The following is a 20,840-nucleotide window of genomic DNA, read 5'->3' as shown; positions in this document are numbered from 1 at the left end:
ATAGTCGCAGTGCAAAAAACCGTGAGTACACACACGTACACTCATACAAAGAAAGCATTTATTTTAACAAACAAAAATAAAGTTTGACTAAATACGTGGTTGTTTAGTACATATGCGACAAATGCGTTTTTTAATGCCACAAGATGTGTATTTTTAATTGTTTCTTTTTGCACGTGCGCTTTTGAATGGACCTGTTACTAGGTTGGGACGCATGGTATTGTTAGCGTCTTCAAACAACTGTATGTCGAGTTAAGACTTTTTGTCTTGGGGGCACTCCCAAAACTCTTTACCTGATGTATGTCAGTTGCGTTGTCAATTCTTTTGCATTATTTAAATTCATTTATTAGTAAAACGAAAAAAACAAATTTATCATCTTTAAATTAAATTACAATGACTGTTTTAAGATTAGGAATTAATGGATTCGGACGTATTGGACGTCTTGTATTCCGTGCAGCTGTATCTCGTAAAGATGCGTTAGTTGTGGCTGTAAACGATCCATTTATGGATATTGAGTATATGGTGTATTTACTTACGCATGATTCTGTTCATGGTCGTTTCGAGGGATCCGTTGAAATTAAAGGAGACTCTTTAATTGTGAATGGAAATGTTGTTAAAGTTTTCCATGAGAAAAACCCAGCACAAATTCCATGGGGTTCTGTTAATACTTTTGTTGTATGCGAGTCAACAGGAGTTTTCACAAGCAAAGAAGGTGCTGAAGGTCATATTAAAGGTGGAGCAAAAAAAGTTATCATTTCTGCTCCACCAAAAGATGATACTCCAATGTTTGTTATGGGTGTTAATCATGAAAAATACAACAAATCCATAAACGTTCTATCCAATGCTTCTTGTACTACTAATTGCTTGGCTCCCTTGGCTAAAGTTGTTCATGAAAAATTCGGCATAGTTGAAGGTTTAATGACCACAATTCACGCTATGACAGCAAATCAACTTTCAGTTGATGGACCTTGCCGCTCAGGAAAAGCCTGGAGAGATGGTCGTTGTGCAAGCAACAATATCATTCCTGCCTCTACTGGTGCAGCGAAAGCTGTTGGAAAAGTTATTCCAGAATTAAATGGAAAACTTACTGGAATGGCTTTCAGGGTTCCTGTTCCAGATGTGTCTGTTGTTGATTTAACATGCAAGCTTGCAAAACCAGCGACGTACGAGGAAATTGTTGCAGCTGTAACAGAAGCGTCGAAGACATCGTTAAAAGGAATTCTTGGTGTTACTGATGAACAAGTTGTATCTCAAGATTTTGTACATGACAGTCGTTCATCAATTTTTGATGTTAAAGCTGGAATTCGTCTTAACGAATCATTCGTAAAGCTTGTTTCCTGGTATGATAATGAGTGGGGATACTCTAATCGTCTTGTAGATTTGGCGACGCATGTTGCATCAAAAGAGTAAACTTTTCAGACAACAACAAAATCTGTTAGCACGTTTAAATGTGTCTTTAATTTTGTTATAGACGTAAATAAACTTTTTTTTTTAAAACGTGAAAACTTTTTCACTGAACATTAATATAATAAAGAGAATTGTAAAAAATAGTTTGTGAAAGGTCACTTTATGGACTTTTTGTGTGTGTGTTGAAAAAGTTCGAACAAGGAGGTGTTAATAGAAAAATAAGGCTAAAAATGAGTTTTTGATTAATGTTATCACGAATGAACGCCACGGTTAAAGGGGTATCCGCGTATAGCCTTAGGTGCTGCATTGTGCTTATAGTAAAAGATGCAACAACGTCTTTGTTCAGGTCGGGAGTTACATTTATAGTAAAAGATATAACAACGTCTTTGTTATGGTCGGGAGTTTCGTGTTGTACAACGAAGACATAGAAATATGAATAAAAGATGAAGTTTGTTTCTTACTTCCTATCTTTTGTCGAAGTAATATCATGGGTGGCGTGTTATAAAATTCTTCTTCCTCCTGTGAGACATTTTAAAAATGAAGCTCAAAATACCGGCACAGACGAGCAAATAGCCGATCACACGAAAAACCCGCGTTTACATTAAGAACATAAAGTCTTTAAAACTTTATGAAATGTTATTTTCAAGCTGCGTAGAATGAATGTCTAGTTAGGAAGAGAAAACAAAACAAACGTTTTCTAAAGATTCCGTTTGTGTTAATGATTTTCATGTGTTTGTTCAATATCTTTTCAAAGACGTAAAAAACAATTCATACAACGTCGTCTTTCGTCAGACGTATAAAACACTGACATGGTGAAGTGCTACTTTGTTTGAATCTTCTATTCAAGATAGTCAGTAATAGTTTCATGAAAACTCCTTTTTTTTTTTTCTTAAATGAGAACCGTTTTTCTCTTTTTATTTAACAGACATACTCCATAAAGTAAACCGTTTTTTTTTGAAAGGTAGAATTAAAAAATTTTAGCGCCAATCATAGCAGTAAATGTTTGCATTAAAGAATTCATAAGCAGATCGTTAACAGCGGATTGTAAGTGTTTTTTAGCATCTAATTTACCCACCTAGAAAAAAGGAATATACGAGAAAAATGATAAAGTTTTAATAAATACTACCTTTGGTATATTAGACTGTTTTGAATGAGTTTGCATTTCTTCAACTTCAGTAATATATCTTTTTGTTAAGTCTTTTAATGTAGACAAACAAGTCTCTTGTTCTTTTTTTTGTTCGGTAAAAGGCTAACAAAAAAAAATGGAAAAAAGAACAGACATTTTTGAAAGGAAAAGAAATAGGACTATAGAATGGTGAAACACCTCACCAAAACAGTAAGGGATTGAATCCAACTTGATTTATTAAAATTCAAAAGCATTTCTTCTTCAAAATCACCTTTGCGATAACTTATAACAAGTGAATAATAGTGACGGTTTAAACCATGAACTAAAGCTGTGATGGTTGGTTTTTGTAGATGCCCAATATTGGAGGTAGTTTGTCGTGGCTCTGGAACGGTAACTAAGGAGTGTGGATTAATTAAGCGAAAACAGTCAATCACAACTTTTCCTTTAACTGATTGAATAGGGTCAACAACAACACCAACAGCACGGCGATTCAAGCGTTCAAAACTTTGCTGTGTATTAACATCCGTTCCAGAAAACCAACATCCAAAACCAGGATGACTATGGTACCATCCAACTACAACCTCAGGTCGTCCAGTACGTTTTAACATCTCTAACATTTCAGCTTGATAAGCGGGATCGACTGCTTCCACTGAAACGGTATTCCCTGATTGAGGCATTGAAAAAACATCAACAACACGAATAGTATATTCATCAATGAATTCTCCCAACATTAGACCCATAACTTCCATAGGAATACCCGCTCGACCATGTCTTAACATTTTCAATAGTGATAATGAGGAAACATACACCTTGAAACAACGTGAAAAAAGAAAAGAAAAAAAGAAAGTCATGTTTTACTTGTTCTGAAGTATCATCAATAGAAGCTAAAGGATCCACATTATTTCCGTTTATACCCATATCTCGAACTTGACCAAGAATTTGACGTATATTTTGTGGGAAACCCGCCATATTTTTTTTCTTTTTATCAAAACAAAGCAATAACACAGATTGTCTCACGTACTCGGTAACTGTGTCATGTTTCGTGACAGTCTGTGCCTACACAAAAACCTTACGAAGAATGTGAAGAAAAAATTGGTAAGCCCATTTTATGTATTTAATATAATTTTCGATGCTTTATTCTTTTAATGACGTGAACGTTTTTTTTTTTACAACAATCAAAAAGAATATGAAGGACAATATAAGATGGTGTAAAAAACACAGTTGTTGTACGAAGGGATGGTAGAGTGTCTTTTTAAATTCTTTTGTTGACATTTATTGTAACACGTCAACAAGAAAAATTTTTAGTTCCTATTGGAATTTACGTGTACCTGGAATGTGGTATGTAATTTTCTTTTAAAATGTCAAAGCATCAACAAAGCGTCAAAAGTTATATTTCTTTTTAACCATACTAGTTAAATGAAAAACCAAAACTTTTGAGTGATGTCTGAAAGCTTTTATTATAAAGTATAAAAAAAGCTAGGACTTGAAATCATTCACGTGACACGTCTGTTGTGTCGATCGCTCGACGTACATCGCTCGACACAGCGAACTAAGCGTGACAAGAAGCATGTCATCAGAAGGGAAACAAAAAGAGCAATTGTTTTTCGAAAACTTGTTCTTTGTAGCATAGTTTCAAAACTTGTGTTCAATTGGTACGCAGGTTTTATTTCTAATATTAACTATTATTCTAAAATAACAATATCATGAGAAGAAAAGAAAGTTATGTGTGAAGAAAATTGGTTTTCTTGTCGTGTTATCAAAAGAACTAGGACATAATTTCAACAGAAGTCATATCAACATCTTCAACAATAATAGATGATTTAAACAATTCTTGAATTTCAGAGTTTAAAATAGGAGTGGTTCCTTTTTGAAATAATGGAGTTGTTGGATGTCGAAAAAGCTGGGGTTTGGTATCATGACAAGCATCAAAACCACGTATATACTGGGCTGGTTGATTTGCTGTAAGGGTCACAATATCAACGTTACCACCAGACCCCAGATCATTATAAATACCCGAGCGTATGGCTTGTGCTACTAAACGTTGACCGTCTTCAACAGTCATATTATCCCGATACATTGATTCTAATACTGTCAATGCGTTGAGTGAGCCAGAGCCCATTGCACAAAAAGGTAAACGATCTGTCGATCCATGAGGATGAATTTTGTAAAGCTGTGGTCCCTTACAATCAACACCACCTAATACAAGGGCACAGCAAATATGGCCTTGATATTTGAATAGTAATTGAGAGAAACGAGACACCGCTGAAGCAACACGTGGAGTTTTCCCCATTGACAATCGCATTAATTCAATTTGAGATTCAATATTAAACGTGACATGATCCAAATCTGCAGCAGTTCCGGCACCTGCTGTCCATATATTATCAGCTAAGCGATGAAGTTTTTGACATTTTTTATCCGCAACGATGGGACCTTCAGTAGCCCTTGTATCTGCGCCCAAAACAACAGCGTCTTTTGTAATAAGCCCACAAATAGTTGTTCCTGTTTTCAAAACTAAAGGATAATTTTGTTTGTCTCCTAATGTCTTATTTTGAAATAACATATGATTTCTTTTCAAATTACTAAAATCGAAACCCCCTGTTTCCTCTTTCAAGATTGAGATATACGATAAATCCATGATAACCAAAGAAGACTTTTACTCAATAAAGTTCTAATAAAAAAAAAAAGGATAAGAACAAAACATTTTCATTTCTTTTGATTCCTAATAAAAAACTATAAACATCACCTACGTTGAATAATAGGTTTGAAAAAATTGTTTACTTGAAATGGAATGAAAAGGCAAAAAAAAGTAGTACGTTCAAGTTTCTTTAAACAGTTGTCTTTACAAGATCCGTTCTGCTTGCAAAATGTAAAATGTTTATGTGACTAGTCATTTCCCGACATTTTTGAAACCAGAAAAATGCTTAAAAGTATTTTTACAGACAAAAAACATTTTCATTCTTCTTATCCTGATTTCATTTCAAGGAGACACACGTGTGGTGTGTCGTGTGGGTTTTTTGCTTCTCCTAACTATTATTTGTCTGGGTAAATACGTTTTGAATGAAAGAAAGTATCACAAAGCATATAGATGTTACTTTCTTCTTTTCTCTCATACTATAATTCTGTAAAGAATCAATTTGCAAATTTTTTGTAAAATTGGTTTTGGTCTAGAGATATTCAAGGAAATATTGTTGCATGGGATATTATCGACAGAGATATAGTTTTACAAATAAAAAATCAAAATCAATTGCTGAAAGGTTCTGTATGTTAATTATTTTTCTTCTTTCACATAACTGTTAGGATTAATTTCATGATTTGTAGAAAAATTCCGTTGTTTCCGTTTGTTCTACTCATGCATATAAACCGCAGTGCTTAGAAGAAATTATTGTGTGCGTTTTTTTAAATGTTTCATATGTTTGCAGCACATCTATATTAAAAAAAATTCCAATGTCATGTTTTAGGCAAAGATTTCATGGTCAAATTGAATTATGGAATTTGACTAAATCAATAAAGTCTTCTTGTATTCATTTAAATACATCACACTTTACACGCTTTTGTTATTTGGAACATGACTTACATGGTTCTGCGACAGAAACGTCATGTTTATACTTAACAACATCTGCAACTCACGACTCTGCGTACCTTTACGACTTAAAGCGTACACGTTCATGTCATCCTTTAATCAAATTACCTGCTTTAGTACCTGAGAAAATACCTGGTCACTTCTTTTCTTTAAATAATGTTACAGTTTAATTTTTTTTCATACACAATAGGTTTCACCCAAACCTCTTCAGTAAAATCTTCCGGTTGGGTAGCGGGAATTCATTGTGTTTCTATGCTGGGACCTTCGTATGTTTTACTCGTCTATGAAGGTTTCGCTTGTATGTTACACAACCTTTTATGTTTCGTTTTTTTGTTTCATTGTACCTTGGCATAACCTTAAAAAAAGTACAAGCACTTTTTGATTTAAGACAACCTAAAGGTCCAGTGACATCTCCGGTATGCTTTCCTCAAGATGTTCAAGTAATGCTTTGTTTTTAATGCTTGACACAAAAGCGAATGAAAAAAATGTTTCCTTTAGACAACAATTTCGAGTTCCGTAACTCGAAATCAATGTTGGGTAACATTTGCATTCTACAAAACGTGTTTTCTACAAATTCAAAATTCTAGATTGGAACAGCAGAAGGAAATATTATAACAACTGAAATCGAATCAACAGGACAGGTGGGGAAACTCATTTTCTTTGCTATATTACACATACACACACACACTTCCTTTTGTTTCTGTATTCTTGTAAAGTTATGTGCAAAGGAAAAAATTAACGTTTATGAGCCTGTTTCTTCATTGATTAATGACCATTTAGAGTATAAAAAAGAGCTTAAAGAGAGCATGCAAAGTCAATGCAAATTTGGTATCAGTAAGAAAACGGTAAAGAGAAAAGTCTTTAAAATACAAAAAGATATTTGTTTTTAGGTGATATAGTTTTTACGCCAGATACTACAATTGGTTTAGCTGGTGGTTGGGATGGTCAATGGAGGTGTTTTGATGTAGCTACACGAGACATTTTGAGTACTACACCGTAGGTTCATAAGCACGAGTAGGAGACACCTACTGAAAAAAAAACTTTTTGATAAGCAGATACCATAGTCAACCAATTTCTTGTATAAATCTGGAGAAAGAAAATGGAGTTCTTGCTATTGCAAGTCATGTACGCAGCATTTGTGGTTTGGTACACTTTGAAATAATTTGTGATTTGTATAAATTTTGCCAGGATTCCCGTATTTCTTTTTGGAAAACTGCTTGGTAATTATAAAGAATACAACTTTTATTATTTTTTACACATTTCAGGAGGGCGATAGCTGTCGAACAGTAACTTTTTTCTCCTCTTTTCTATGAATTTTACGTTTCATACAAAACGAGAGGCCAGCACCTACAGAACATTGGGTTTTTCTTCCCTTCTTTGTTTGCATTTTGCGTTTCACATACAACGGGAGGCCGGTAGCTGCAGAAGAGTAAATGAATTGATTTAATATTTGACACCCTTTTTTTTTAATATTTTATACAAGCACACTGTTTTGGCTTATGCTACATCAACTTATGTTGACAAGACGGTTTAAAAAATAAAAAAAACTTTGTAAATTCTCATGACAAATTATTTTGAAATTATTTAAAATAATAATGGAAAATGTAGGAAAAACATATTTTCGACTTTACATATTAAATAGAATTTCAAACAGAAACAATACGTTTCATTCTTACAAAGATAAAAAACTATATAAAATTTGGAAATACCACCCGGTACTTTTGATTTTTATTAGAAAAACAATAAAAATCAAAGACGTATAACTTTATGTAAAAAAAAAATTTTTTTTTTACAAGTTTTTCTCAGCACCTTTCAACATATCATTTGAAGAATAACTGGATAAGGGACCTTTTTTAAAAATGTATGTTCCTGTGAGGGTGCGCCATAACATCAAGCAGTTATGCAAGGTAGTGCTTTTATGAAACTTGATTCATTCGTTTTTTCAGAAAAGCTGTGGTTTCAACGAAAATAAAAAATGTTGAAGCTCAAATACAAATTGACAAATTAAGAATCACCATATGAGGAAATTTCCCGTTGCATCTAATCATTGGCCATTATTTTTTGTGTGTACGCTACAGAAGACTCAGCATGACTCTTTTATATTAACACTCTAAATGCTAAGAAGAATTAAATGCATCTATCTGGCTGAATAAAACATTTTCGTTGGAGTAAAACAAATTTCTTTGGTTTCCGAGACAAAAAAAAAAGTTCTATTTCCTTATATAATATTTTTAATTTTTTCTTTTTCTCTGTTTTGTTCCTAATAAACAAAATGATCTGTTATTAGTAGTGAAACACAACTAGTTTTTGTTTGTTTTTAGTCATTTTGATTATTTTTTTGTAACGCTTCACTGGTACAAAAAAATTTCAAAATCAATGGTTTTTCGTAGTTCAAGACCGTGGTGTTACATATGTCGGGATGAAAAACCGGATGTTGCCTGTAAGCACTAAATGTTTGTTACTTGCAGAAAATTGAACAAATTATTCTATTTTATTAAATTTGTTCTTTAGGTTCAGCACAACATTGTAAAAAAAGTTTTCACTTTTATTGTTTGCAACATACGGGGTATGACAAACCTCTCGATGGTTGTTTAGATGATTTCTTGGTAATAAAAAAAATGATTTCATATAATTTTTTCTGTGTTTAATTTCGATTTACTATCCATTCTTAGTGCGAAAGCTGTCAAGAGGAGGATACGGAATCAATTTGTTATGTTTGTAAATCTTGTGGAACAGATGATTTAGTGTCCGTCGTTTACGATGGCTCTCCAAAACATGCACATGCTGACTGTTTGGTAATTTGAACTTACGAATTTGTATTTTTGGCGTATTGAAAAAAAAACAACTTTTTTTTTCCTTAGAAACAAGAATCTCTAGGTAACTCTGAAAGGGATACTCAGAGTTCCTGTGAAAAAACCCAAGAGACCATTCGAACAACTTTTGTGAATGCTATTGGAGGAAAACCCAAGCTGGGTAATGTTGATATTTGTTATGTATGTCAAAAAGGTAATAAAAGAGTTGGGGTTTTTTTCTGGTCATATATTAAAACAATATTGTAATAATTGTGTTTCTTAACATTTAGGTGGAAAATTGTTATGTTGTGATCTATGTGATCAAAGTTATCACCCAAAATGTATTGATTCTGACTTTTTGGATCCAATCATTTTTGATAAAGATGGAAAATGGGGCTGTCCTATATGTTATGGAAAAGATCCACTAAAAAACATGTGCCATAAAAGATTAACAAAAAAAGAACGACAAAATAAAGCGGAACAATGGCAAAAATGTATCGCTCGAGAAAGTCGTCGTTGTCGAGTGAATCGAAGTCAATTCTTATGCTCTTGTTGGAGTGCTTTAAAACCGTTTGTTCCACCAGATATTTATCAGAAATTGAAAAAGGAAGCACCCAACTTTTCAAAATCGAATCAATTGAAAGGTAAAATTGTTTTTTTAAAAGCATAGTTATTATTGTTTTAATGTCGAATGCATATGGTTTATAAGTCGATGATCTGAGTATCATTTTACCTAAAAATGGTACGGGGTCTCCCGTAGAATCTTCTTTAGATAATTTGAATGTAGAAGATTCGGCTATAAAGCAATCTGTTTTGTATCGTGATGAAGCTTTATGGAAGCTAGTTGAAGAGAAAGCCAAAGTGTCTGGGTATGAATTACTACGTCAAGGTGTGGAGTTAAAACCTTATCAAATTTGGGGAGTTAATTGGTTACTTGAAGCTTTTTACCAAAAAGCTGGAGCCATTTTAGCTGATGAAATGGGTAGGGAATTATTTTTAGATATATGTAATGTAAAAGGATTTTTTGTTAGGTTTGGGTAAAACAATCCAAAGCCTGGCTTTTCTCAGCGCTTTAAAAGCGTCTAGTATTTCAGGTCCCCACTTAATTGTTGTTCCACTTTCCACTGTTGGCAACTGGATTCGAGAAGTCCATTTATTTACACCATCACTTACTGTCACTAAAGTGTGTGGTTCTCGATTAGAAAGAGAACACTCCATGATGGATGAACGTAAAATTGTTTTTTGATTTTATATTTTTTTATTATAGTTTTTTTATTTCTAGTTGCTTCCATTGGAATTTACGATTTATTTGTAACAACCTATGAAACAGTCGTCACGGAAGAATGGTTTTTCACAGATCGATTTCAGTGGCAATGTGTTATACTGGATGAAGCACATCGTATAAAAAATGATAATGCTCGTATGAGGCACTCACTTGATCGAGTTAAATGTAATATGAGAGTTCTTTTGACTGGTATGTTTTGACATGATAATCAACCTTTATGATAATCGTCAAATAACAGGTACCCCATTACAAAATAATATCAAAGAACTTTTCACATTACTAAATTTTTTATTTCCTGAAGTCATTAAACAAAATAAACTTGTCGATACATTATTTACAGCATCAAAAAAAAAAACAAATTTGTCAACTGGTTCAACTCCGTGTTCTGTTATGGCAAATCCAACAACAATGATGGACCCATGCGTTTTAGATAAAGAAAAAGTCAAGTGAGTTTTTGTTACCACTTTATGTTTTTTCGAGCTTTTTTTTTTTTGTTTTCTCTTTTTAGCGCTTTAACCTTACTACTTTCTAAACTAATGCTACGCCGAACAAAAGATTTGGTTGTCAAATTACCAGATAAAATAGAATATGATATTTGGCTTCCTTTAAGCCCTTCTGCTGGTTTATGGTATCAACGTTTATTAGAATTGACAGCTTCAGCTACGGAAGATACAACATCACTACGCAAACTATTAGGAGCCGTCGTTAAAATCCGTATTTGTTGGTAATTTCCCACTAGAATTTGTAGAGAGAACTCATGCATGTATTTCTTTTTGTTTAACGGCGGGTGTCGCTTCATCAGTTGTCATCCTCGAGGTTTGGTATCGCGTGACACACAACTTGAAAATTTTATACAAACATTTCGCGATACTGGTTGGTCCGACGAAGAAGTCAATTTAATTAAAGAAGACGCTAAACAATTGAAACAAGAAAGCTGCGGTTTACAGCATATCCAATGTAGTTCAAAACTGGTGTTTTTAGATAAATTCTTAACACAATTACATTCGGAAAATATGGAATTCTGTCATAATTATCGCGTACGTTGATTTACATAACAGGACTTGTTTAAAGCAGGGGTTGCCAAAACACCTTTGTCATGAGTATTTTTTCTTTTTAGGAAGAGTTCTTGAAAGCACAAGAAAACAGAAGACATTTAGAAATAAGTCGACGCCATACAGTATTGACAAGTTTAATGAATGGTCGCGTGATTCCAAATGTTACTGCTGAAAGTGTGCAAAAAGAAATCGATATTTTAACTGTACCTGAAACGTGTGATGGTGGTGGTTTGCGTGATCTCCATGCATATCAATATGGTATCACAACATCGGAGCCTAAAAAGGATCATTTTATGGTAAAGTATATGTATGATACCGAGAATCGAGACAAATCAAGTGAAGAACCCAGGTGTGTTAAAAATGGGCAAAATAAAGAAAAAAACCTTCTGGTGTGTGTGCGCGTGTTTCTTAGACCTCATAAAGTTTTAGTGTTTACACAATTTCAATTAGTTTTAGATGAATTATCAGCGTATTGTACTTGGCGTGGTTGGCGTTTCATGCGCCTTGATGGTTCAACCAATAAGATGATTCGCGAATTAGATACTAGAGAATTCAATAGTCCTGATTCCAATCATTTCGTTTATTTGATTAGCACACGAGCAGGTGGTTTAGGTATCAATTTAGTCACAGCAAACCATGTCGTCATGTTTGACGAAGATTGGAATCCTTTTGTCGACTTGCAAGCTGTTGATCGGTATAGTTTGTCAAAACAATGGCCCTAAAAGTGTTAAAGTTTTTCTTATTAAAAAAAATGTTTTTAGAGCTCATCGTATAGGTCAAACGAGACATGTGCATGTTTGGAGATTAATGACAGAATGGACGATAGAAGAGCGAATGGCGTTACGACGGCAGCAAAAATTACTACTGAACAAAATGTTGATTCAAGCCAATGTTGAAGCGTTAGAATGTCAGGATGATACGGCAACGCATGATAAATTGTCTTCAGAAGAAGTTCGGCGACTTTTACAATATGGAAGAACAGCTTTACTGGTAAGATCAAAAGAAAAGTAGGACATAAAAAAAGGAAACTTTGTAGGAAGCTACTTTCGACCATGAGATTGAACGGTCCTCTTTGGAAGATATTTTGAAAAGAAAACGTCGAGATTTAAAAGGATTAGAAGATGAAAAATTAAAACATGCTGATTTGGAAGAAACATGTGAAACGGAAAGCGTGTCTTTTCATGAGGGTTTATGGAATGAAGAAATAGATGAATCTGGGAAGGATTTATGCTCTAAAAGTGCAAAGGAAAGTAGTACTCCGGGTGATCCAGAACCTCTCAACAAGGAATTAGGTGAACAACAGGAAACGAATGACTTTTCTTTATACCATCGACCTCAACGGTTACGTCGTCAACCACCTTTAACCTATAATCCAATGATACGTTTAGTCAAGTAAGAAACCATCCATTTGATTTAAAAAAAAGTAAACACTTTTTCAATGCACTTTGCTTTGTTTTTGTAGAGTGCATGTTGATCGTAAAATGATACGCGAAAGGCGATGCTTTCAATGTGGTCACGGTGGATTACCAGTTGGTTCGAAACCTTCGGAAAAAAACAAAGCTACACCATTAGTTGGTTGTATGCGTTGTCCTAAGGTGTACCATTTAAAAACGTGTTTACAATTAAATGAGTTCGTTGGTTGCTTTTTTAAAAACTGTTTGCTAATTTTTGTCTTTATCTCAGTATGCCACCCAAATCATGGATGTGTCCATGGCATGAATGTTGTTTATGTTATCGTCGAGCTGGAAGTTGTGGTGGTCTTCTAATTCATTGTGTTGAATGTCCTACTGCATTTTGTTTTGATTGTTTTCCGCCAGAGTATAGGTAAATAAGAATTTTTTTAACATAAAATGTCAATTTATTATGAGTATTTCTGTAGGAGATATGAACCAGGTCCGGCATTTTTTGAAAATTTACAAAAAAGGGGTTGGAATGTTACACCTCAAAAATTTGTCACGTTTCTTTGCTCAAAATGTAAAGCTTTAAAAGAACAAGAAAGAAGACGCCATTTATCTAAACAACAATTAGAAGATGAAATGAGGTCATCTTTAAATTTAAAAAAAAAGATATAGTTTCCATTCTTTTCATTGTAGAACACGTAAGAGTCAAGATGATTCTGCTCGATTGGACGCGAAAAAAGAACATGTGAAGCAGGGAAAGTCATTGGCGAAAGAAGAGCGATTGAAACAAGCGACTGCAAAAAAGCAATTTTTTGAACAGAAAAAAAAACTCGATGCTTATGACAAACAGTTACAAAATGATTTGAGAGCAGCAGTGGATCAATTATATCCACCTCGCTACATCGAAATTCTTTGTTTACGTAAAAGCCGTTTTTTAGAAATGCATCAACATACTTCAGAAAGAACACAAGAGGTAGCTGGAGAAGAAAAATTGGAAGAAAAAAGAGATCATTCTATGAAATTAAGACCGTGCACATCCAATCGATTGAAATGCTTTCAAAAAAGACGGTTTATTCTTCCTGATCGATTTAAGCTACCAGGAGAAATCCTTCGATTATGTGATAATTGCCATTTACCTTTACATGATGCTTCACAATGTCCTTTCCCTTTAGAAGTATGCCGTTCAAGTGTTGTTTTCAATCCAATGGTTAAAGTTGAACTCACTGAAAATACAACAGAATGTATTGAATCTGCAAGTAAAGCTGAACACGTTAACAATTCTGGTACAGAGGAACTCAACGAAACCAAATCTCACTCTCGTGAAGTAACGTTGCAATGCGTGGAAACGCCGTTGCTCACAGAAAATGAAACATTGGCGGAACAAACAGAAACAACAGTCGACACGCATGGGACATTGGAGGAACGAACGGAAACAACCGCGGACACGCATGGGACATTGGAGGAACGAACGGAAACAACCGCGGACACGCCTGGGACATCAGAGGAACGAACGGAAACAACCGCGGACACGCATGGGACATTGGCGGAACGAACAAAAACAACCGTGGACACGAATGGGACATTGACGGAACGAGCGGAAACGACCGCGGGCACGAATGGGACATTGGCGGAACAAATAGAAACAACAGTGGACACGAATGGGACATTGGCGGAACAAATAGAAACAACAATGGACACGAATGGGACATTGGCGGAACAAATAGAAACAACAGTGGACATGGAGGAGACACTATCAGAGCCGATGGAGACGACATCGGTAGTTATACAGACAATGTCGGACGTGGATGAAACACCATCGGAATGCGTACGAACAAAGTCGGATGAGGATGAGACGCTACCGGAATTGATGCGAAAAAAGACGGAGACATTAGACACGGCATTAAAATTGATGGAAACCAAGCTAGGCACTAGTGAAACTCTATTGGAACCAATGAAAATGAAATCGGAAACTTGGGAAACTAAACAAAAATTCGAACCGTGTCCAAAACTAAAATGTCGCACTGTCTGCTCATTATGTCAATCCATTACGAAATTGCATTCAAGAAAACACTGTTCTTTATTAAGTGACACAGAAAAACAAGAGGTATACTCTATTAATACTTTGAAAACATTAGTAAATTTGATTTGTTCGTGCTTGTATTGTGTTCTTTTGTGTAGTATGAAGAACGACGAAAACAATATCATGATTTCGTTGTGTCGGTTCAAAAAAAATCATCTGAAGAAAAGGATCGCCTTTGCATTCCGTCCAATTTCGAATCCTTCTTTACGGAAACGTACGATTTGTATAGTATAGCAGACAAAATTTTTGATGGAACGCGACGTCAACTTGAATGTGAATTGCATAAAAAACTTGGAGAATGCTTGACTTTAGCTGGACTTGAAAAGTGTATTGTTGTACAAGAACCAGCTTGTTCACCAAAAGTGTGCTCTAAAGACTCCACGAAAGATACCGATCGAGCAGCTCGTCGTAAACATGTCAAAGTACGCCAAGAAGTTAAAACTCCTAAAATGGAGGAGGAACAAAAAGGGGCTGTAAAAAAAAATGTTATAAAAAAACGTCATGACACTTCTGTATGTTGTGAAAAACCCAAAAAACAAAAGACGCAAGAAGAAGAAAAAAAACCGTGCGCTATTATACCATCAAGTTGTTTAACAAAAATTTTTGAAAAAAAACAAAATACAGTAGAAGAACAAATGAAAGCAAGCGCTTCATGTAGTTTAAAGCCCAATATCAAGGAAACATATCAGATGGCTCCTGGTTATAAAAATATAATTGTCCCAAATCGAACGCATGACATAAAAGAACCTGTGAAAACGTTAGGAGTAAACGGAACGAATCACTCGAAAAAAAACCACGTGTCCCAAACGTGCGGAACGTCGCGTGTAGGGGTGCGTGGGCCTACACCAGTACCCTATATGGGACAACAGCACACTGCTAAAGTCTCATGTCGCTCGGATACTATAGCGTATCCAAAACATACAGGCTTACCACATAGAGCACCCTCTCAACATACATTACGGGATTTGTTCAATGCTTTTAACGCTCAGAATGCATCCAGCAATGTACGACATTTGAGTCATTCATTAAATATTCCTATGGCATCAGGACCATGTTACGCAACGCATCCGACCTCACCTAACGATATGATGGTAGCAGCAGCCTTTCTATTTAATGCTCAACAACATTCATCCGATGTTTTATCTATGCATCCTCACCCTCTTCTAAATCATCCCTGTATGCCTAATACATCTCCTTTTTGGACACCTATGCCACAACCAATTCTTTCTCCTATGGACCCTAATTTTCCTTCATCAGCTCTTCAGTTCTCGTCTTCGGTGCCAACCACCCTAGTCGAATCAATGTCACAAAAGCCTCCAGCCTGTGACACCAGTAATGAAACAGATTCCATGTCTTAACCCTGATATTCATATGTTTCAACACACACACGTAGTTAGTTTTGTGCATCAGTCGACATGTTTTTTTTTATACAGTACAAGAGGAATATAAAATTAGTTCATTCTTCATGTTATGATGTAGTACTTGTTAAATTATTATTAAATTTGTGTAACACGTTTTTTTTTTTAATACCCATAATATTTCTTTATATATAAACCCCCGTCAAAAATTTACGCATAGTTTATTCTTTTTTCATAACTCGTGGGCTCACATCCTCAGGTTTCATATGACGAATAATAACTCGACTCGGTGAACGGGGACTGAACAAAAAAGGTTTGAAGATGGATATAACGACTCAAAATAAAAGACTTATGAAATACATGGTTGGTGTGATTCTGCCATTCGATAGCCCTATAGCCAAGAGGAGGCCGTGACGATCAAAACACAATCCAGAAACACTTTGAAACGACCTCATTCAAAAAAAAAAAAATTTAATTATAAAGTACATTACTTTTCACTTGTGGATAATTTGGAAGACTTCCATAAACGCTTTTTATTATATCCATCCCAAATAGACGTCGTCGCATCCCCTCCACCCGTGGCAAAACTATTATACCTATAATTTTGTTTTTGCAAAAAATAAGAGAAGTGACTACAGCTTTTTTACTTATAATTGAATGCTAATTTGTTAACAGGAAATATAAGCTCCCTGTTATCTTCCTCTGTAGAAATAAAATATTTCGAGTTTCGTTTATACAAAAAAAAAAATTAAAACAAACCTTTTTCCCTGTGGCATTTAAAGGCATAATTTTTTTTGGATCCATTAGGACCAAGCGTCGCATCGAAATATTCCCACGCTACTCGCCCCTCGACTGATGCCACCGCATAACCTGTGGCATCCGGAAAACACGCGACATGGCGTAATTGATATTTTAATACAGGTTGTGCTGAACTGTTCAAATTGAATCCTTTTGAAATGAGACACACAACATCAAAAAAATGAATTACCTTCGGACTGATTCAGGTTTGGATAGATTTCGAATATCATAAATAGTTACCTTTAAAAAAAGAACAGTATGACAAATCGCTACACCAAAAAACAAAAGTACCGTTTTTTCAGAATCACAAAGAACAAGCTTAGCGTTGGAATTACAAATAGCTAAAGAAAAAACTTTTCCATTCATTGGAATTGTATGAACCAATTTTTGATTTCTGAAACATAAAGAATTGTTACGGTAGGGCGTTTTATCGACAGATGCATCGAGTAATACCTCCAGTCCCAGACCTTCGTGGTCTTGTCCCAACTTCCCGAAAACACTAAACCTAGTGTAACAATTTTTGAAACTCAACACACAATTATCAAAACTCAAACCTTGTTCTGCAAAATAGCCAAGTGTTGCTACAGCTTTCTCATGCTTTCCTAACACAACAGGCGTATCGTCACATTGCTTGAAATCACCAATAAAAATTTGTCTAGAAAAAAACAAGTATCCACCCCCGCAAAAAAAAGAGAAGATTTCATGTTAAAATTCTTTTTTAGTAGAGATTTTTTAATGTTCTTTACTACCCATCAAGATTTCCCGTAATAAATCGATAAGTATCATTGGAATTGCTTATATTACTTCCAATAGGATCACATGTACAACAAGAGAGTATAGGTCGTTGAATGAAATTAGAACAACGTGTAGTTAAACGCCCCGTAGAAGAATTATAAAGGGATACAGTCTGAAAAATATCAAAAAAAAAATAAAATGTTGGCGTGTTCTTTAATTTTTATTATTTTAATTGATTTTTAACAAAGAAAATGTATCGTACAGAATCCCAGGATGAGACCAAAAGATTTCCTTTTTCTTCAGTAGTATCTGCATTCAAAAACTCAATATGACTTATAAAATCTTGAGGACACTCAGAGCTTGTAACTTCTATAGTGGTTTCCATCTTGAGAACGAAACTAAATTAAAATGCCACAGAGTTATTCACAGATATACGCACCTGGTGACAAAGGCTTCGCCAGATGTTTTTTATACGTTTGACGGAAATGTATCAGGTGTTAATACCATTCAAGTTATATTTTTTTTAAAGCAATAACTAATAGAGTATGTTTTTGAGTGCAACAGAGTCTGTTTGGAATGATTTTTTTTTTTTATCAAAAAAAACTATTATTTTCAGCTACATGTTTTCATGACATCTTTTAGCAAGAATTGTTTGTTGATGACATTAATTACTGATACGTAAAATTTAAACAAAAAATAAATGGAGAGACGTGTCATCTACATTTATGTCTTTTTTGGTTGAAAATCCTTGCGAAATTTTTTTAGCACATTGAAAAAGCAATTCCATTCGTTTTGTACTTTTACGATAGTGAAGGAGGTGAAAAACATTTCACATCACCATGTTCATATCCTACTATAAGAATAGGGTTTAAATTTAAAAATAATCCATGCTCAACAATTCCAACAGTTGAATTTAAAATTTGACTTAAACAAACCAAATCGCTTAAAGGTTGATCAAATGTTATATCGACAATGAAATTACCATTATCTGTTTCTTCGTAATCCTTTGGTTCGCAACAATTGGTACGAAAAGATCCTTTCGCACCTAATGACTTTAGAAAAGGCTGTGATAACAGATGTCGTACCGTATGTTCAGCTCCAAATTTTACGATTTCGACCGGTAAAGGTCCTTCTAGAAAGCGCTCAAACGTTTTCGCTTTAGTTTCATCCACTATAATAACATAACTTCGGGTACATTGAGCAACAAGTTTTTCTCGTAACAAAGCTTTTCCTAGACCTTTTATTAGATTAAAGGATTGATCAATTTGATCAGCTCCGTCAATTACCAAGTCGAGTGTATCCAATTCATCTAATGCAATAGAAGGAATCTCCCATTGATTCATTAAACGCTCTGTTGCTGTAGATGTGGGAACACAACGAATATTTTCGACGTCTTTTCGCTTCAATTTCTGTCCAAGATATTCAATGGCGTAAAATGTCGTTGTACCACTTCCGAGACCTAAAAGCATTCCACTTTTGATATAGGTATCCACAGCATATACAGCTGCAGCTTTTTTGCATTCTTGAATTGTCATACTGTTGAATCATCAAGTAGTTGTGCTTTACTTGATATCTATTTCAACCATTTGTTGTTTTGTTTAACAATGACTCAAAATGTTCCTAATAAAAAGAACAGTACGTTACACAGAAACAAATATGTTGACGCGCCTACTCTGTGAACAATCCTTCTTAATTTGTATGTGAAAAAAACTTCATTATCTGTTAATATTCAACGCGGTTTAAATTCATCTATTTGAACACCATGTACAAAAAAGTAAACAACCTTTTTACTCACCCAACATTTACCAATAAATGATATAGTGTATCGCACCATTTCTTATAGAAACTCTTTTTGCTTTCTTTTTTTTCAATTTATTTACAGTGTTTGTACTATAGAAATTCAATCAAAACAGAATTTACCTAATACGTTTTTCTTGTGTTATTTCGTACACTGTTTTTAACATTAAATGGAAACATAACTTATCTTTTCATGTCAAGGAATGGAACAAAAAAAAATGTTTTGAGGTTAATATAAATAAGATTTTTAAGGAAAAGTCAAGCAGTGAGGTAACCATCATTCTAGTTTGAAGAGAGCATATATAAAAAAAAAATGTTACCAGTGTGTTGTTCTTTTGTCTAGTGCCAAAAAAAAATAAACACATTAAGAGAGCTTATTGATTACCTTCACCTCATAAGAACAAACAGGAATGACAGATCGAGTTATATTAAACTTCAAGTCTGGCCTTTTAACAAGGTTTCTTTCTGTCACACGTGAGTTGAAAAAGCATAAAAAGCAACTCGTTGGAAGGAGATTTTATTCAATTCAGGAGAACATTTAAATGACAAGTTGTGACAATCAAGACGAAGAACTCGTTTTATTAATTGGCGATTTTCATATTCCTAATTATGCAACGCATCTTCCTAAAAAATTTCAAGAGCTTTTAGTTACGGACAAAATTTCACATGTATTATGTACAGGTACCGAATCCGTTTCGCTCGAACCGGAACTCATAACAAGTAGTATTAACAAGTATTTCAAATACATGTGTTATTTCTTAGGAAATTTAGGCTCGAAAGAAATTTATTCATTTATCCACAAAATCGCTCCTAACGTTCACATTGTTTTAGGAGACATGGATGTGGAACTTCCCGGGTATAAAGAGCCAGCTACGTTTCCTGAATTCATTGTTACCACCATTGGAGGTATACGTATAGGTCTCATACACGGGCATCAACTTTTGCCTACACCTTCCCAAGAAGCTTTGATTTCCTGGCAGCGTAGTCAGAATTGTGACATTGTCGTTTCAGGTTTCACTCATCAAAAAAACGCTGAAAGAATTTATGGCAAAACATATATTAACCCGGGATCAGCCACTGGTGTTGGAAAACCTTACTACTCTAAGCCTACCACACCTACCTTTATGTTAATGTCTGTAGACAAAAACACAAAGTGCGTTCGACTTTATGCTTACGAACTTGTTAATAATAACGTCGTACCGTCAATGAGCCAATTTTCCACTGACTCCTAGTAACCATTATATCAAAACTTTTCACACTAGAAAACAAATACACTACAACTTAGTTACATCACAATACACATCAACAAAAGGTATATTTCTACAAAAAAATAATGTTAGCCGAAATGGCCTTTAAGGTTGCACCTTTACGAGTAGAGTGAAAACTCGTAAGACGCTGGAAAGGGTATCTAAGCAAGCTTAAAGATAACC

The 20,840-nt window shown here is 34.6% G+C and overlaps 8 protein-coding genes across 21 annotated transcripts; 4 read left to right on the top strand and 4 right to left on the bottom strand.

Annotated features, from left to right (window-relative positions):
* The first annotated feature begins 78 nt into the window (after positions 1 to 78).
* On the top strand, positions 79 to 1,547 carry LOC128883660 (glyceraldehyde-3-phosphate dehydrogenase-like). Its single transcript, XM_054136253.1, has one exon. The coding sequence runs from the start codon at positions 391 to 393 to the stop codon at positions 1,405 to 1,407; it is 1,017 nt and encodes a 338-aa protein (XP_053992228.1). The 5' UTR covers positions 79 to 390; the 3' UTR covers positions 1,408 to 1,547.
* Positions 1,548 to 1,689: 142 nt separating this feature from the next.
* On the bottom strand, positions 1,690 to 3,673 carry LOC128883661 (26S proteasome non-ATPase regulatory subunit 14-like). Its single transcript, XM_054136254.1, has 4 exons — positions 3,389 to 3,673; positions 2,734 to 3,339; positions 2,531 to 2,653; positions 1,690 to 2,479 (listed from the first exon to the last, which is right to left on the bottom strand). Exons 1-4 carry the CDS (start codon positions 3,497 to 3,499, stop codon positions 2,372 to 2,374), a joined length of 948 nt encoding a protein of 315 aa, XP_053992229.1. The 5' UTR covers positions 3,500 to 3,673; the 3' UTR covers positions 1,690 to 2,371.
* Positions 3,674 to 4,148: 475 nt separating this feature from the next.
* LOC128883662 (proteasome subunit beta type-7-like) lies at positions 4,149 to 5,388 on the bottom strand. The gene is made up of 2 exons (XM_054136255.1): positions 5,278 to 5,388; positions 4,149 to 5,198 (listed from the first exon to the last, which is right to left on the bottom strand). Exon 2 carries the CDS (start codon positions 5,163 to 5,165, stop codon positions 4,296 to 4,298), a length of 870 nt encoding a protein of 289 aa, XP_053992230.1. The 5' UTR covers positions 5,166 to 5,198; positions 5,278 to 5,388; the 3' UTR covers positions 4,149 to 4,295.
* A 55-nt stretch (positions 5,389 to 5,443) lies between these two features.
* LOC128883656 (uncharacterized) lies at positions 5,444 to 7,705 on the top strand. 4 transcript variants are annotated; one of them, XM_054136243.1, is made up of 12 exons: positions 5,444 to 5,572; positions 5,699 to 5,789; positions 5,849 to 5,916; positions 5,989 to 6,245; positions 6,301 to 6,408; positions 6,477 to 6,550; positions 6,609 to 6,647; positions 6,698 to 6,751; positions 6,827 to 6,944; positions 7,001 to 7,106; positions 7,166 to 7,330; positions 7,376 to 7,702. In XM_054136243.1, exons 1-12 carry the CDS (start codon positions 5,448 to 5,450, stop codon positions 7,398 to 7,400), a joined length of 1,230 nt encoding a protein of 409 aa, XP_053992218.1. In that variant the 5' UTR covers positions 5,444 to 5,447; the 3' UTR covers positions 7,401 to 7,702. The 4 variants fall into 4 exon arrangements, 3 of the variants coding, with proteins under 3 accessions (XP_053992218.1, XP_053992217.1, XP_053992216.1); XM_054136242.1 differs by having other exon boundaries at positions 5,849 to 6,245; positions 7,166 to 7,235; positions 7,299 to 7,330; XM_054136241.1 differs by having other exon boundaries at positions 5,849 to 6,245; positions 7,376 to 7,705.
* Positions 7,706 to 7,854: 149 nt separating this feature from the next.
* On the top strand, positions 7,855 to 16,080 carry LOC128883655 (uncharacterized). Of its 5 annotated transcripts, none has more exons than XM_054136236.1 (21): positions 7,855 to 7,971; positions 8,057 to 8,550; positions 8,622 to 8,716; positions 8,783 to 8,905; positions 8,972 to 9,116; positions 9,193 to 9,546; positions 9,612 to 9,884; positions 9,934 to 10,131; positions 10,185 to 10,376; positions 10,426 to 10,633; positions 10,696 to 10,911; positions 10,990 to 11,224; positions 11,305 to 11,591; positions 11,655 to 11,936; positions 12,004 to 12,232; positions 12,279 to 12,634; positions 12,705 to 12,872; positions 12,926 to 13,066; positions 13,122 to 13,283; positions 13,336 to 14,746; positions 14,821 to 16,080. In XM_054136236.1, the coding sequence occupies exons 2-21, from the start codon at positions 8,487 to 8,489 to the stop codon at positions 16,078 to 16,080; spliced, it is 6,399 nt and encodes a 2,132-aa protein (XP_053992211.1). In that variant the 5' UTR covers positions 7,855 to 7,971; positions 8,057 to 8,486. The 5 variants fall into 5 exon arrangements, with proteins under 5 accessions (XP_053992211.1, XP_053992214.1, XP_053992215.1 ...); XM_054136239.1 differs by having other exon boundaries at positions 7,887 to 8,550; positions 9,612 to 9,644; positions 9,690 to 9,884; XM_054136237.1 differs by having other exon boundaries at positions 7,903 to 8,017.
* Positions 16,081 to 16,238: 158 nt separating this feature from the next.
* Positions 16,239 to 18,179, bottom strand: LOC128883657 (uncharacterized). 5 transcript variants are annotated; one of them, XM_054136249.1, is made up of 11 exons: positions 17,876 to 18,000; positions 17,628 to 17,785; positions 17,433 to 17,533; positions 17,332 to 17,383; positions 17,170 to 17,272; positions 17,069 to 17,118; positions 16,840 to 17,012; positions 16,728 to 16,782; positions 16,572 to 16,676; positions 16,441 to 16,518; positions 16,239 to 16,380 (listed from the first exon to the last, which is right to left on the bottom strand). In XM_054136249.1, the coding sequence occupies exons 1-11, from the start codon at positions 17,996 to 17,998 to the stop codon at positions 16,302 to 16,304; spliced, it is 1,077 nt and encodes a 358-aa protein (XP_053992224.1). In that variant the 5' UTR covers positions 17,999 to 18,000; the 3' UTR covers positions 16,239 to 16,301. The 5 variants fall into 5 exon arrangements, with proteins under 5 accessions (XP_053992224.1, XP_053992222.1, XP_053992220.1 ...); XM_054136247.1 differs by having other exon boundaries at positions 17,069 to 17,272; XM_054136245.1 differs by adding an exon at positions 18,053 to 18,179 and having other exon boundaries at positions 17,069 to 17,533; positions 17,876 to 17,998.
* Positions 18,180 to 18,413: 234 nt separating this feature from the next.
* On the bottom strand, positions 18,414 to 19,148 carry LOC128884482 (ribose-5-phosphate isomerase A-like). Its single transcript, XM_054137914.1, has one exon. It carries the CDS (start codon positions 19,146 to 19,148, stop codon positions 18,414 to 18,416), a length of 735 nt encoding a protein of 244 aa, XP_053993889.1.
* A 393-nt stretch (positions 19,149 to 19,541) lies between these two features.
* Positions 19,542 to 20,796, top strand: LOC128883664 (vacuolar protein sorting-associated protein 29-like). Of its 3 annotated transcripts, none has more exons than XM_054136257.1 (4): positions 19,542 to 19,680; positions 19,734 to 19,884; positions 19,941 to 20,091; positions 20,173 to 20,795. In XM_054136257.1, exons 3-4 carry the CDS (start codon positions 19,953 to 19,955, stop codon positions 20,640 to 20,642), a joined length of 609 nt encoding a protein of 202 aa, XP_053992232.1. In that variant the 5' UTR covers positions 19,542 to 19,680; positions 19,734 to 19,884; positions 19,941 to 19,952; the 3' UTR covers positions 20,643 to 20,795. The 3 variants fall into 3 exon arrangements, with proteins under 3 accessions (XP_053992232.1, XP_053992234.1, XP_053992233.1); XM_054136258.1 differs by having other exon boundaries at positions 19,565 to 19,680; positions 19,754 to 19,884; XM_054136259.1 differs by having other exon boundaries at positions 19,545 to 19,680; positions 19,734 to 20,091; positions 20,173 to 20,796.
* The last annotated feature ends 44 nt before the right edge of the window (positions 20,797 to 20,840 follow it).

The sequence above is a fragment of the Hylaeus volcanicus genome, unplaced genomic scaffold (assembly GCF_026283585.1).
Source record: "Hylaeus volcanicus isolate JK05 unplaced genomic scaffold, UHH_iyHylVolc1.0_haploid 12237, whole genome shotgun sequence".
Lineage (NCBI taxonomy): Eukaryota > Metazoa > Arthropoda > Insecta > Hymenoptera > Colletidae > Hylaeus > Hylaeus volcanicus.
The sequence above is the reverse complement of the archived record's forward strand: the minus strand, read 5'-3'. Positions and strand labels throughout refer to the sequence as shown.

Coding starts and splice junctions, on each gene's coding strand:
- LOC128883664 (XM_054136259.1), top strand. CDS start 19,953: ATGACAAGTTGTGACAATCAAGACGAAGAACTCGTTTTATTAATTGGC. Junction 20,092..20,172: donor TTCACATGTATTATGTACAG/GTACCGAATCCG, acceptor GTTATTTCTTAG/GAAATTTAGGCTCGAAAGAA.
- LOC128883661 (XM_054136254.1), bottom strand. CDS start 3,499: ATGGCGGGTTTCCCACAAAATATACGTCAAATTCTTGGTCAAGTTCGA. Junction 3,340..3,388: donor TTGATGATACTTCAGAACAA/GTAAAACATGAC, acceptor CGTTGTTTCAAG/GTGTATGTTTCCTCATTATC. Junction 2,480..2,530: donor AACAGTCTAATATACCAAAG/GTAGTATTTATT, acceptor CCTTTTTTCTAG/GTGGGTAAATTAGATGCTAA.
- LOC128883656 (XM_054136241.1), top strand. CDS start 5,448: ATGCTTAAAAGTATTTTTACAGACAAAAAACATTTTCATTCTTCTTAT. Junction 5,790..5,848: donor ATCAATTGCTGAAAGGTTCT/GTATGTTAATTA, acceptor CATGATTTGTAG/AAAAATTCCGTTGTTTCCGT. Junction 6,409..6,476: donor CGTCTATGAAGGTTTCGCTT/GTATGTTACACA, acceptor CCTTAAAAAAAG/TACAAGCACTTTTTGATTTA.
- LOC128883662 (XM_054136255.1), bottom strand. CDS start 5,165: ATGGATTTATCGTATATCTCAATCTTGAAAGAGGAAACAGGGGGTTTC.
- LOC128883655 (XM_054136236.1), top strand. CDS start 8,487: ATGGTTTTTCGTAGTTCAAGACCGTGGTGTTACATATGTCGGGATGAA. Junction 10,634..10,695: donor TTAGATAAAGAAAAAGTCAA/GTGAGTTTTTGT, acceptor TTCTCTTTTTAG/CGCTTTAACCTTACTACTTT. Junction 11,937..12,003: donor GACTTGCAAGCTGTTGATCG/GTATAGTTTGTC, acceptor AAATGTTTTTAG/AGCTCATCGTATAGGTCAAA.
- LOC128883660 (XM_054136253.1), top strand. CDS start 391: ATGACTGTTTTAAGATTAGGAATTAATGGATTCGGACGTATTGGACGT.
- LOC128884482 (XM_054137914.1), bottom strand. CDS start 19,148: ATGACAATTCAAGAATGCAAAAAAGCTGCAGCTGTATATGCTGTGGAT.
- LOC128883657 (XM_054136245.1), bottom strand. CDS start 17,998: ATGGAAACCACTATAGAAGTTACAAGCTCTGAGTGTCCTCAAGATTTT. Junction 17,013..17,068: donor AAACCTGAATCAGTCCGAAG/GTAATTCATTTT, acceptor CAATTTGAACAG/TTCAGCACAACCTGTATTAA. Junction 16,677..16,727: donor AAATTAGCATTCAATTATAA/GTAAAAAAGCTG, acceptor ACAAAATTATAG/GTATAATAGTTTTGCCACGG.